Here is a 15029-nt window from a genome sequence, read left to right as displayed (position 1 = left end):
AATGCACACCAATGGGGTATTACTAGTAAACTATTGTGCCGTTGTTAAGTACCAAATGTGTAGTAACTGTGATAGTCACTAGTACTAAATTACATTTACTTATGTTAAACCACATACAAAAAACATTTATATTATCTATACAACAAAGCACCCAAGTTACAAGAGGAAATACTAAACTGTATTTTTTTTTAGGTCAAATGAATGATTATATTTTAATTTGTTTTAAAGAAGGAAGTGTTTTCTTAGGTCCTGTTTCTGCTGCATAAAATAACTGGTTAAAAACAATGTGAATAAATTAACTCCAATTTCTTGGGAGCAGACACAGGACAATTTTGTGGTAACCGGTTAAAAGGCAGTGCAAAATAACCGGTTAAAAACACCCATTCAATTCGGTGTTAAAACACCATTTAATCAGTTTATTGCTGGGGCACTTTTAGCTCCAACATAAAATAATGGTTATTTTATTGACAGCTGCTGACCTTGAGTCAACGACACTGCAGTAACGTTTGAATTGCCCGCCAGGACCAAAACGATTTTTGTCAACGACCACCCACTAATTTAAACGGTTATTTGAAGCAAAAAATTGAGCAGAAATGCTGTCAATATAAAAATTAGATTTTGGAATAAATGATTTATTCGGTGCCATGCAGCAGAAATAGACCCTTATGAAATCACAGCAAATGAAGTTATACTTACATTATAATAGTAAATAAATAAGTATATATATAAGGGTAAGAGTTCAAGAACATATCTTATCGTTCATTGAGTAATATTTTAAACAAGTATTGTACTTCATATCATTTTAAGATAACATTCTCCTAATAATAGACCACAAATCATAACACTTTCAGAAACCTGAAAGCTATCTTATATAAATTGCTAAGTTCAACAATATGATAGCTAAATATATCGATTGTATCTCCTAGTGCAATTTGACCATGAGCTCCACAGCCAAATAATTAAAGATCAACAATAGGACATTGGCCTTGTAGTAAAGAAACTATAACTGAACAAAATTAGTAAAGTTAAGCTTTTCTTTCTCTCGGAAGGTTGCAGGTATATGATGATGGCTTATTACTATGTTTTCATTTATGTACACACCTATAATTATATTATACTGTATAATGCCATTGTTGAATAAATAAATGTTTTTTTGAACTTGAACTTGAACTTGGTATCATGTCAAGGCAATCCCGTCACAAGATTTTCATCTTTTTGGGATTAAAAAAAAAAAATATCATTCTGTCATTATACTGTTTTTTTTAACTTATTGTCTTTTGGACAAAAATATTTTGAATTGAATTGAATCTGCTAGACCTGCTCAAGACTAGTATTATCACTAGATTTAGTAAATTAATCACTGTCCTATCAATCCTCCTGATACAGGGGTTATTTTGTGAACCAAGTTCACCAGGGTAACCCCCTACTCGTCTTGAATGATGAACTGGGTTCTTTAAAGTGTACACTGGTTATAACTTTGTACACTGGAAATACGGTTTTCCTTATCAGAGGAAACTTGTTCCACCACCAGAACTATAGAGCGAGTTGGCCTCGAAACCTTGCCGATATTGTTTGGCTCATAAACGCCACCTCTGCCTTAACCGCTCGGCCATTTGACTCTCTACAATTGAATATGGCTACTTCACACTTATTATAATGACTGACAATAACAACAACGACTATTTTTAAGTTGAAACTATTTGGCTGATGAAATTAATAACATAACAATACCTGTATCTAGGCTTGGGCATTCCCTTGGTTTTAGCAGCTGCAGCTTCAATCGAACTTTCAGAGCTGAAAATAAAACAAAAAAGCATAAATGTCTTACTTACCTTCCATAAATGTTAAAAACTCACACAGTACAACATTACAGGAAATCTGATGTACAATAAAACTCAGTAACATTTGACAACAATGGTAAATTGTGTTATTTATTGTGCAGCAGTGAGTGACTGTTGTGGTCCAATGTACATACAGTATCAAGCCACTCATCAGCAAGTGTTTGATTTTGAAGGTAACACACTTTCAAAACAGATGCAGATTCAATAGCTCCATGATTCAAGGAAATGAACAAGTGTCAAGGTAACAATGTGTTTTCAAGGAATAAAAAACTTAAATTAAGATCAATCAAATCAAAGGCAATTAAATGGGTGAAAACTAATAATACTTTTAACTAACCATTTTTCTGCAAGTTACGAATAAACAATCAATATACTTAACTAATACAAACACAATGATAAGTACTTGTAGGCTTATTGTAAAATTGTCTAAGTTGAAATGAAGATGGAATTTCCCTGTTCACAAATAAATACACAAAGATGTCACAAGAAAGAAAAAAACCTGCTAAGTGCTTAGATTAGAATAGACTGATTACCTTTATCACATTCAATAGGACACCACAGGTGTGTTAGCTTTCAAGGTAAGTATCCTTTATCAGCAACAATTCAATTAAAACCATTATTGTTAAAATGTTAGTAAAAACGTTGCCTTGACATTATAACATGGTCAAGCTAACCATGACAATTCAATGCTCTCACTAGAGGGCAGTAAATAACATAATGAAATGTAAAGCTCTGTCTACACTATCAAACTAGTTTGATAAAAAAAGTGATGTGCTTAATATGGTAGTGATATACTTAAATATGATAGTGCTATGCCTATGGTATTGATATGACATCATCATGTCCATATATGGGCACATGACTTTTTGTTGTCACATCAAGTTTGATAGTATAGACAGAGCTTTAGCCCTCTTATAATTCTTAAAGCCCCATTCCCTACGTTTTTTAGATCTAATTTAAGATCACAAACTATATTTAATGTAAAAATAATACTATATGATCCTATTGCGATAACTTTTTTCGTCTTTAAACGGTTAAAAATGTGAAAAATAAGTCGATTCTAATAATTATAGCGGCCCGCTATAAATCCCAAAATGCATTGCGCGCGGATTGATATTTTTGTTTTTCACCTGTAATTCGCCCACCTTTCGATCGATCGTGAGGCCAAAACAAATGGAAGACTCCTAACTTTTCAGCGAAAATACCGGGTTTTCCCCAATTTGTATCAACGGAGTCTGGCAAAAATAGAAAGACAATTAATGCAGCAACTATACAACGTCAGGCTAGGTATATAGGTAGCGTACGATGTTCGTACGTTACCGATGTTTACCAGCTAGGCCTACAAAACTAAGCCTAGCTAGGCTAGGCCTAAAGACCGTCCACGAGAGGTCGATCGCCGCGAGCTACTTAGGTAGTGCATTGTTTCTCACTTTTTATCATAATTTACCATAAAACGTACATTTAAGACAAGGAATGACATGGTTTAATGTTTTTAAAGTGATATATATGTATTATTTTCCAAAAATCGTCCAAAATTGCAGGGAAGGGGTCTTTAATACCTTTTCAGCTTTATCAAAGTTTTTAAAATATACTCAATTCCCTTTAAATTATTATTTGATACAAAAGTTTTCCATGAGCAAGTAAATTTGGTGAAAACAGTGGGTGGGATTACACTCGGAATTACTAAAGTCTTGCGCCTGAATGTAACCTAATTTAGAGAGAGAAGGAAATGGAGAAGGAGAGAGATAGAGAGGGGGGGGGGGGGGAGGTTTATACTTGAGAATGGGTTTATAGTCATATACAGTACTATACTATATTATAATTTTCTGTGATAACTTGCTATGAATAAACATAATTATGATTTAAAAATACTGGTAGTTGTGTCATTTTAAGAATTACCAGGACATTTTATATCGGAATCTACCATTTTATGACTAAAATACAGTAGAAAAAATAGCAGTATACATAAATTCAATTGAAATAACTTAATTCATTTTTGTTGTGGGTTTGTCAAATGTTTTAAGATATTAGCAAATTTAAATTTGGTTGTAGAATTAAATAATAACAAATATATTCAGGTTAAAAACTTAACTGAGTGGGCTTCAATGTCATTGCTATTATACAACGAATAGTTACTGGTACTCTATCATCAGTTGATAATAACACACTAGTAGGCCTAATGCTAGTCACTCCCAGTAGACTTATTTTGACTGCACAAACCAATTATGTAATTTTTAACCAGATAAAATGTATCCATTTGATGGTAGAAAGGGCTATCTTATGAAAATGATGTCAGGAATATTTATGATAAACTGGCAAGGGTCTGAGACCTGTCACTGCAAACACTTTTTATTCTTACATAATGTACCTTACACATTGCCTCATCTATTGGAAGTCATTGCTCCTATGTTCCAAAATAAACTTGAATGTGCATGATAGATTATTGAATAAAAAAAGTCTTAGGAATAAATACAGCAGAATCCTACTTTGGGACATCCCTATTGAGGGGACACCCATTTAAGAGGACACTAGCCTGTGAAAGAATGAGGGGAAAATACATACACTCTGGCGAACCTCTATACAGGGGACATCTCAAAGTTGTCTGCTTTCTACAGTATTACAGCATACTAAAGTTTCTGTACACATTTTTTTATAATTTATCTTTAAAATAAACAAATGATATTTTACAAACCTTTTATTAGAGTCCACATCATTTGTGCCATTTACTTCTCCATTAGTCTTAACATCACCAGTGCCTTGCTCCGAGATGGATCCTAACCTGAAGAGCACAGGCTTCTTGAGTCCTGCATCCTCTGACGGAGTCTGCTTCGACGCCATCACATCAACAGGGGTGCCGCAAACTGCCCCAATAATTGCGTTACAAAACCAAACCTGAAATAAATACAAGAGAAAATGGAGAAAAATATATAACGAAAGAAAAACTAATTTCTAACACTAATATAATATCCAGTAAAGAAATTAAAAGTACTATTTTACAAGGATTAAATAGAATTGAAAGATGGTCAGCACCTCAACAAATTAGTACTATCAGTGGGAACTGCACATCAGCAATGAACAAGATAGGATAATTATAAAACATGTCAATGAAACTGTAATGACAACTGCTGGTAGTATATGAATAAAATATCAAGGAAAACAAATAAAATAAATTCATATTTGGATTAAAGAGTACCAGTATTTTGACAAAATGCTGGTTAGAGTGTAATTTGGTATAACACGTTATGGTGATTTTCAATGAATTTACATAAAAATGTAAATTACAATATATTGTATCAATGTGATTGTCACTCAGGGGTGGACTTGATAATTATAAATTAATTAAAAATGAAATTAGATGGTGGGTAACCTAATCAATATTTTATTAATTAAAAATGAAGTTATTACACATTTTCAATTAAAGATGTACTGTTCCCCCAAAAACATGAAAAATGAAGATTGATTAAATCCGACTTTGAATACTGGTTATTTTGTAGTTTTAATCAAGTTAATCACTTCCGTACAAAAAAAAAGGGGGAAAAAAAGAAGTTTTCACTTCAAGTTTAACCAAAAATCCATTGGCTGGCAGCCAATTTGAACCTTTTTTTCTTTAAATTACAATTTTTTTAGGTAAATACATTTTGTTTCTATTATTATACTATTAATATGTGACATTAAAATGGCATGTATTTAAACAAAATTGTTTGTAATTATTTTTTCAGGGGGACAATACATTTTTAATATATATATAACATATAAAATAATAATCGGATATAAATGACAACATATATATTCTCATTATCTATAATGTTTATCAGAAAAAAATTAGTATCAATCTAAAAATGAATTTAGATGATGGGTTATCTATTAACAATACAAAAAACACATCCATGTCAATGATTATCTTTTATAGCATATTGTTACATTGTACTATATCGCTTTAATCTGTTATAAATAAAAATCACCCGATCTAGAATGTTTAGCATCCCATTTGTAAACTTTGAAGACGAGCAAATTTAAAATAACGCATAAAATCAAATTGATTGGTATTAATGCACTTGTCAATTGTATGACCCACTATACGACCCGTGGGAGAGGTGGGTCATGGGTGCGTCATTTACAAATAATTATTGACGCAGGGGTGCGTAAAAAAAAATAGAAGGTATGTTACATCAAGGAACAATGGTGTGTCAATGTCCGTCACTTTACCGCTCAAAATATAATCACAAACGACATGGTCACAGTGCATCTTTTTCAAAGATATCCGTCATGGTCACCTAAAGGTAAGTCATATTATTGATGCACAGGTGCCTCATGGTATTCATAAGGTACGACGCACATCGGACAAATGACGCACCTCTCTCGGGGGTCGTATAGTGGGTCATACAATTGACAAGTGCATCAATTTTACATTTTTTTTCATAAAAATTAAAATCAAACTGACATATATTTAACAAAACATAAAATCTGGTTTTATAGTTTAGGGACTTGAGGAAATGAGATTAAGATGAAATGTAAGCACAACTTTGGCGCACAATTAAAATTGTATGGCCAATATCCAAATTGGGTAAGAAAAGCTATTGAGTATTGTACAAATGGATGAATATGAGCAATTTGAAAGATAACATCATCGCTTGAAAATATTTTTAAAATGTAATGCGACTTTGAATTTCATTATCATTCCTGAGAAAGATCAAAGTAAATTGATCGTCGAGAAACTGAACAGCTCTTTATCATTGCACAATGGCAATGCACAGGATATCCGGCCGACCTGAATAAAATACTCCAGAAAAAACAGTTGACCACATGTCAGGGGAAATCAGTTTCTGATTGCTGTATAGCTCATGTCTCTGTAGTACAGTAGGCCTAATGATTATTCATTTTGAATACCTCTGCAATGGAGCACCAATAAATAAATAAAGAACGATCTTAACTTATACTATAGCCTATAGGTCTAGCTAGCCCTACCCCAAAAAATATCCCTCATCATGTCAAATGAATGCGGCGTAGGCCTACATAAATATACTAGCATAGGCTACCTACTAGGCCTAGCCCTATTCTAATTTAGGTAAGGTACCTGCGTCCTGGACGCTGGCTCTCCTGATGGCCTTTTGCGTATGTTTATTGGTAGCTAGCCTAGTCTATGTGTAGGGGCCCTAGGAAGGATCGGAGAAGAAAGCTGCTGAGTGAGTGAGGATCAGAGAGAGGATCGAGAGGGACTGCCCTGCCCTGGCCTGCTGCTGCATGCAGTGCATGATGCATCATCATATTCATATAGCCTAGCTAGTAGGCCTATCTACTCGACTCCTCCTTTCTTTGGCTTCAAGCCTTAATTATTAACTACTACTAGCTAGGCCTAGCCTAAATTATTACAAACGTGTGATATAGCTTGAAAAACCTCCAGTAAAACAACTGGAAACACATGTGAATATGCAGTATAATCCTTACCTTTCTTTCTTCTCTGTTTGCAACCGTTTGTGTTGTTGTGAAGAGAGGTGGCGTGACTTTGTTTTGAACCGGAATGAATTTAATTGAACTCACCGCCGCGCGATCATGTCATGTTTTCATGCATGACTGGATTTTCCAGGTACGTCGTACGATACAAACTCAAAATATACCACCACGTGCGCCCACACGAATGCCACACCCATAATAGACTATATTTTAACACATCAATATCTATTAATATTCTTATTTTTATAAATGTAAAATTTCGTTACACATTACATAATATAATACGTATGTACTATTTCGCCAACTTTTCTTTTTAAAATGGAATAGTCCCCCAGGCTAGATAAACTTTTTACCACTACCAGAACAGCAACTAATGGGCGTTGCCAAGATTTTGAATCTTCCAGTTTTTGGATATTAACGATAATTAAAGAAACTAATTGAATTACGATTTTTTTAAATGGAAAGATGAAAACTGAATAACTTATTATTGGTGACGCACATTAACAGTGTCTAAAGTTCGCTTTGACAATCCTTTGGCATTTGTTTTGAGCCGGAATAAATTAATTGAACTCACCGCGCGATCATGTCATGTTTTCATGATGGATGACTGGATTTTCCAGGTCGTACGATACTAACTCAAAATATACCACCACCACCACGTGCGCCCACACGAATGCCACACCCATAATAGACTATATTTAAACACATTAATATATCTATTAATATTCTTATTTTTATAAATGTAAAATTTTAATTTAATTAAACGGAATGTTACACATTACATAATATATGTACCATTTCCACAACTTTCCTTTCCTTTTAATGGAATAGTTCCCCAGGCTAGATAAACTTTTTACCACTACCAGAACAGCAAGTAGTTGCCAAGATTTTGAATCTTCCAGTTTTTGGATATTAACGATAATTAAAGAAACCAATTAGCAGTGTCTAAGTTCGCTTTGACAATCCTTTGGCATTTTGTCATTATAATTTGTTTGCATAATTAATAATTGTTGAAAAAATAAATTAAAATCAATGTACGTAAACTTTTAAATGAACATAGTCATGGATGGACATTTTTAATATAAAATCACTTAATTCCGGTGGTAGGGAAAACAAATGTTTTCAGGTAAATAATTGTTTTGGATCCCATTTTTTGTCAAAATTAATAACAGGGGGACACTGGGGACACTATATCTTTAAATGAAAATATAAAATACAACTTTAAGATTTATCATGGTCCGTTATTAGAGTCATTTTGGATATCTGATCAAAAAAGATAGCACTATTTAAATTAATTGATCTGAAAACTAAGTAAGTATTGAAAAAACTTCGAAAGATAAAAAAGGAGAGTGTTTTGATAACGCCCTCAATGTTAAATTAGTGTACATCGTTTTTTTCGCGCGAACCTAAAAATGAAAACAACATTTTGACATCATTTGTAATTTCATACTGAATTTTATCATAATGTCGACAGCTGAAGGGACAAAAGTAACAAAATATTCTAGCGATGACTTACCAGAGTTACTGGCTATCTATTACAGGAGACTATTTCCATTTGGACCTTATTATAGATGGTTAAGTTACGGTTGTAGTAAGTAATAACAAGCTAGGCCCTGCTGTCTATAAAGTAGTAGTAGTTGCCAGCATGCAGGACGGGGAATGTCATTGTATGACTGTCTGTGGTGTTTCTGGCAGGTAGTGATGTTGGCCTAGGAAAATTAACAATTTACTTTTAGGTTATTTCAAATCAGTAATAAGAATATAAAAAACGTTTGCAGATATAGAAATAAACAATAAATAAAATTCCAATAATTCTGCCTATATTTTTATAAATAATAATTATTAATATTATGTGGCATGCTAAATTTAATTCAACTTTTCTGGTTTTTGTTTAGTTCCTAAAACATACTTTTCCCATCGTGAGTTCTCATTTACATTGAAGGATGACATCTACATTCGATATCAGTCATTTAGTAACGAGCAAGAACTGGAAAAGGAGATTCTGAGATGCTGCCCTCATAAAATTGACATAGGGGCTGTATATACACACAGGGTAAGTTTGGTTAGCAATACAAAGTGGAACGGAAGGGGGAGGGAGGTAATAGGATGGATGTTACATATATAAACCTCTAAAGCTCTGTCTACACTATCAACATTTGTAAACAAAAATGTGATGTGCCCATATATGGACAAGATGATGTCAAACCACTACCATATTTGGGTTTATCGCTGCCATGTTTTGGCATATTAATATAGTAGCGGCTGTATATTAGTGTTTTAACAATTTATGAATAGTATTTAACAACAATATTTTATTGCGATTTTAGCCCAAGGATCATAAAACAGTTAAAGCTGCAGCATTTCAGGCTCAAGAAAAGGAACTGGTGTTTGATATTGATATGACGGATTATGACGATGTCAGGAACTGCTGCCAGTAAGTATATCAATTTTAGCACACGCTCAAGAAAACTAAAAACATGTAGACAACAAAAATATTTGAGCTCTTTCTACACTATCTGTGACAACAAAATGTGATGTGCCCATATATGGATATGATGATGTCATATCACTACCATATTTTTTAAGCATATCACTACCATATTTGGGCACATCACACTTTTTTTTGCCAAACTAGTTTGATAGTGTAGACAGAGATTTACTGTATGTTAACTGTGATTCTTATAATGTATGAGTATTATACGTATATTGAATATATGGTTATTTATAACCAATTTAATAAACAATTTAAAATGGATATGAAAGGATTTTAAAATTTCACAAAAAGGACTTTGTATGAATCCTTTTAATGTTAATAAACAGCACACAAAAAATTAGATTCAAATACCTAGTAGAAATTGAGAAATAAATTTAATTCAACTTTTCTGGTTTTTGTTTAGTTCCTAAAACATGCTTTTCCCATCGTTAAAATTATTACAAGTTATTGTTATATTATATATATTATTACTGCCTTTCCGCTGAAAAGTCTGCCGACGTTTCCGCTTGGGCTGCTCCGTAAATCTCTTTTACTAGTTTCTTCCAGTCTGATCTTTCATTGGCTAGTTCTTTAAGTTGTTTCATGTCTTAATAATAATCATGTCGTCAAGGTAAGGGCTGAATTCTTAACTGAAAACTAAAGTATTATTTATTTAAATTGATCATCTTTTTTTTTGTTTAGAGGAGCAGATATTTGCCTTAAATGTTGGCCATTAATGACTATAGCCATTAAAATTGTTAACAGAGCTCTACGAGGTAAGTGCAAGTTTTAATGTTACCAACATAACATACGGTATATAAAATCTTTATATAATTTAATAATTAACACAATGATTTAAAATTAACCAACTTTTAATTTCTTAACAGAGGATTTTGGATTTGAGCACATTTTATGGGTGTATTCCGGTCGCCGTGGTGTCCATTGTTGGGTCGCAGATGCGTCTGCAAGAAAATTATCCCAGAATGCTCGGTCGGCCATTGCTGACTATCTGAGTGTTGTCAAGGTTAATTTTCATATGTTTATCTATCTATTGTTAAAATTATTAAAGTTATTGTTATATGTCAACTATATTATGGATGATGACCTTTAGAAAGCTCTGTCTACACTATCAAACTTTATGTGATGAAAAATGTCATATCATCTTATTTGGGCATATCACTACCATATTTGGGCATATCACTACCATATTTGGGCATATCACTACCATATTTGGGCACATCACAGAGCTCTTACACAATGTTGATAAATTGAAGATACTGTATAAACACTAAGTTATGTGTAAACATTTACATTTTTTTTAGTTTTTAGAAAAAAATATTAAAATCTGATTTAAAAAATACTTTCATGTGTAATTTTGTTTCAGGGAGGTGAAAACAAAACAAAGAAAGTTCATCTGACCAAAGACAATCTTCATCCTTTACTAAAGTAGGTTTGTAATTCAAGCTCTGTCTACACTATCAGACTTTAGGTGACAAAAAATGTGATGTGCTTATATATGGACATGATGATGTCATATCACTGCCATGTTTAAGCATATCACTACCATATATGAGCACATTACACTTTTGATGGGGTTTGATAGGGTAGACAGAGCTAAACAATAATGATAGATCCAACAATGGGTAACAAATTTTTAGATAATACATGCAATGGGGAATCTTTAGCTCGCTGTGAAACATATAATGAAACGTATGTATATTATTTTATCAATTTATTTTTCAGTGAAGCTAAGAAAGTGATTGATAGTTATTTCAATGAGTATGCAATAGAAAAACAAGGAATTGTGACAGGAAAAGACAACCTGAAAAAGGTCCTCCAGTTAATCCAAGTTGATAATATCCTTTATGTTAGTTTATTTTTATTTAACCTTATTTATAGAGGGTGACCCTCAATAGGAGACAAACAAGGGGCCCTCTTAATGAGTTATTCTGTCTTTGTGACAGTGGCTGTGTATGTACTAGTACACCAGGGTAACCCCCTTCCTATTTGTCTCAAAAGATGTACTAGGTTCTTTAAAGTGCACATGAGCCAGATGTCTACACCCGACCTACAGTTTATATTCCTTATCTGAAAAGACTTGTTTTTGGGTTATAACAACTGAGTAAATTTTCTAGTTTTCTTCCTTAATTTTTGTGTGTTTACATCTGAAAGTAAAAATCGCAAAAGAAGTTTTGCAAATGACAGACCCAGCAGACATATGGAATAGAATTATTACAATGGTACAAGAGGAGCATGCAAAGGTGAAACAAAGAATTTCATTCTATAGCTCTCTGTCTACACTATCAAACTAGTGTGATGTGCCCACATATGGTAGTGATATGTCCAAATATGGTAGTGATATGCCTAAATATGGTAGTGATATGCCCAAATATGGTAGTGATATGACAGGATTTATGTGATTTTTATTAATTTAAAAAAAAATAAAGTTATACAGTCGATCATAATGTGTGGTTGTACACGGGGCGGATCCAAGATTTTTTAAACGGGGGAGCTAACATATTTTATTTTATTTTATTTATTTATTTTCTTTATATTTTTTTTTTAAAACCAGAAACAACAGCAGAAACAAATCCGCCACTTACAGCTTGGTTTAACAGATACAATACAATTACAACAACTCAGAAACACTTAAATTACGACGAAACAGATAAAGATTGGAATTAAAAATGTCAATATGGGGATGGGCCTGGACTAAACTATTATAATATAAACTTAATCTACTGATGTAACCATTTTTGAGAACATTTACTCTATAAAAGGGAACACAAAGGATATTGTTGTTTCTTAATATAATAATATTAATAGCCTGTTAAAAATTGTCTGTCAAAAGGGGGCGCATGTCCAAAGCGCAACCCTTTGGATCTACCCCTGGTACATTCACACTCACACAGCCAAAGAAACATTTTCTAAAATGAAAAAGTGAAAAAAATGATATTATAAAATTAAACTTAAAATCATACTATTATTTTTTTCTTTATAGACCAGTGATAAAAAATTAAAACACTGTATAGCCGAGATTAAAATGCAATACTGTTACCCTAGGTTGGATGTGAACGTGAGCACTGGTGTCAACCATCTTTTGAAAAGTCCATTTTGTGTCCATCCAAAAACGGGTCGTGTTTGTGTTCCAATGGATGTTGATAAATTGGACGAGTTTGACCCTACAAGTGTTCCCATTGTCAGGTTTGACATTTTTGTTTAGTGTGTATTTATCAAAACCGATATAAAGCTCTGTTTACACTTAAAAAAAATGTTATGTGTCCAAATATGGTAGTGATATAACATAATCATGTCCATATATGAGCACATCACAATTTTTGTCACATAAAGTTTGTTTTGTTAATTAAAATTAAAAATTATTATTAATTAGAAAATGTAACAAAAAACACTTATATTTTAGTGAATTATGCGATGAAATTAACCAGAAATTTAAAGAGATGCAAAGCACCGGAGAAGACGTACCGAAACAAAAGAAGGTCAAAGGTGAGTGCGATTTACGATTGATAGCCGGTTGTAAATTATTTTAATTGTTTTTAATTTCTTCGAATAGTAATTTTAATAGTCGCTTTAAGTTGGTGATAAATCAGATAAAGTACTGTAGTAGTGAAGGCGCTGTAAATATATCCGGCCAAAGCAGTTTAATAGCAATTTTTTATACAATTGTTTTTGTCCACCAAATTTAAGAGACTAAAGCTCTGTCTACACTATCAAACTTTGTGTGCCCATATATGGACATGATGATGTCATATCACTACCATATTTGAGCACATCACACTTTTTTTTTGTCAAACTAGTTTGATAGTGTAGACAGAGCTTAACAAAAAAATGATGAAAATAAATAAAACTTATAAAAAACATTTGTGGTTTTATTCATCAATAAATCAATCTATCAGTTTTTCTTTTTCATCCTAATTAACTAGGATACATACTTACTTGGATACTGGCATTTAACCATTTATTCCTTATTCATCTTCTCTTTAAATGTTTTCATACTAAAGAACAGAGATCACATAACAAGATGTAGGACGTACAACAATGGCAAAATCTGAACAAATGTTGTACCAACAATAATAAACAAAATGAATCTTTTCTGTAGTTGTTCTTACAATTTCTGTTCTTTTTTCTATTATGTAGATTATAAAACAACAAGAATGGCTGGGAGTGTTGAAATCTTTGAGAAATTTGTGAAAAGGCTTGAAGCAACTTGGCAGAGACAAAAAATTGAAGAAAGTGGTAAGAAATCAAATAATTTATCACTTTTCAAGAACATCTTCACACGGTCATAAAAATAAAATGGCAAACTTAAATTTGAATCCTAATATTTTGATTTGTTGACTTTCAGATAAAACTGGGGAATTTTAGAAAATGAAAAAAAGGGTATGTGCTGAAGTCAACAAGATAGACAATGGCAGATCAAGTGAATGTATATAACTTTGTGAATAAATGAGGGTACATTCAGAATTACATTAAATAAATAAAAAATTTTCCAGCATCATCAATTTTTGCCAAGGGGAAAATAAACACTTAACATTTATAGAGAAAAAAGTGGTTGATTTGAGTGGTATTATTTTGTAAATTTATTTGTTAGTAAAGAAAATGAATTGAATGCTTACCTAATGTTTTGCTAACACTGATCATGGTAAAATCATGATACCATAAAGACACTTTTTAGTCAATATTAATGTCTGTCTACACTATCAAACTTTATGTGACAAAAACATGTGATGTGCCCATATATGGACATAATGATGGCACAATACACTTTTTTGTCAAACTAGTTTGCGCTTTCGAACTACCACTCCTAAACACCTGTCATTCACACATGTCCATAATGTAGGGGTACTCAATATTTGTAATGGTATAATGAACCAAAACAATAGCTATTGTTACCCCAAAATAACTAATTAATTTCATACGCATCCAACAGTGAGTAACTCGCCAATTACAGGATGGATAAACTATTTTATACTTTATCATGCTTCTAAACTAAGTCTCATTTGAGGCTTAGGGAGTGGAGTTGAAAGAGTTGTAAGTTAATGGGCACTTGTAGGTCTGGATTGAACCCTCCTGGACCTTGGGATCGGAAGGCTAGCATGTTAACCACCAAGCTACATCTTATTGTATGGAGAAATTATAACTGAATAATTAATTAAAGAGTCAAAAGTATAAAATCACACTTTACTAGCGTTGTAACTTTATATTAAAGCGTATCTGAAATAAATAGCAAAAACACTCTTATTTCT

The 15029-nt window shown here is 32.5% G+C and overlaps 2 protein-coding genes across 3 annotated transcripts in view; one reads left to right on the top strand and one right to left on the bottom strand.

Annotated features, from left to right (window-relative positions):
• LOC140040985 (acetyl-CoA carboxylase-like) overlaps positions 1-7355 on the bottom strand; it is a 36880-nt gene extending 29525 nt beyond the window's left edge. For both annotated transcript variants that reach the window (XM_072087307.1, XM_072087308.1), the window contains exons 1-3: positions 7287-7355; positions 4534-4733; positions 1732-1794 (exon numbers count right to left, since the gene is read on the bottom strand). In XM_072087307.1, coding sequence (XP_071943408.1) covers positions 1732-1794; positions 4534-4679 — 209 coding nt within the window. In that variant the 5' untranslated portion in view covers positions 4680-4733; positions 7287-7355. The remainder of the gene's footprint in view (positions 1-1731; positions 1795-4533; positions 4734-7286) is intronic.
• A 1349-nt stretch (positions 7356-8704) lies between these two features.
• Positions 8705-15013, top strand: LOC140040984 (DNA primase small subunit-like). Its single transcript, XM_072087306.1, has 12 exons — positions 8705-8883; positions 9188-9345; positions 9620-9726; positions 10468-10541; positions 10653-10789; positions 11150-11211; positions 11509-11623; positions 11931-12026; positions 12767-12969; positions 13187-13269; positions 13921-14019; positions 14129-15013. Exons 1-12 carry the CDS (start codon positions 8757-8759, stop codon positions 14146-14148), a joined length of 1281 nt encoding a protein of 426 aa, XP_071943407.1. The 5' UTR covers positions 8705-8756; the 3' UTR covers positions 14149-15013.
• The last annotated feature ends 16 nt before the right edge of the window (positions 15014-15029 follow it).

This window comes from Antedon mediterranea, chromosome 2, assembly GCF_964355755.1.
Source record: "Antedon mediterranea chromosome 2, ecAntMedi1.1, whole genome shotgun sequence".
Lineage (NCBI taxonomy): Eukaryota > Metazoa > Echinodermata > Crinoidea > Comatulida > Antedonidae > Antedon > Antedon mediterranea.
The sequence above is the reverse complement of the archived record's forward strand: the minus strand, read 5'-3'. Positions and strand labels throughout refer to the sequence as shown.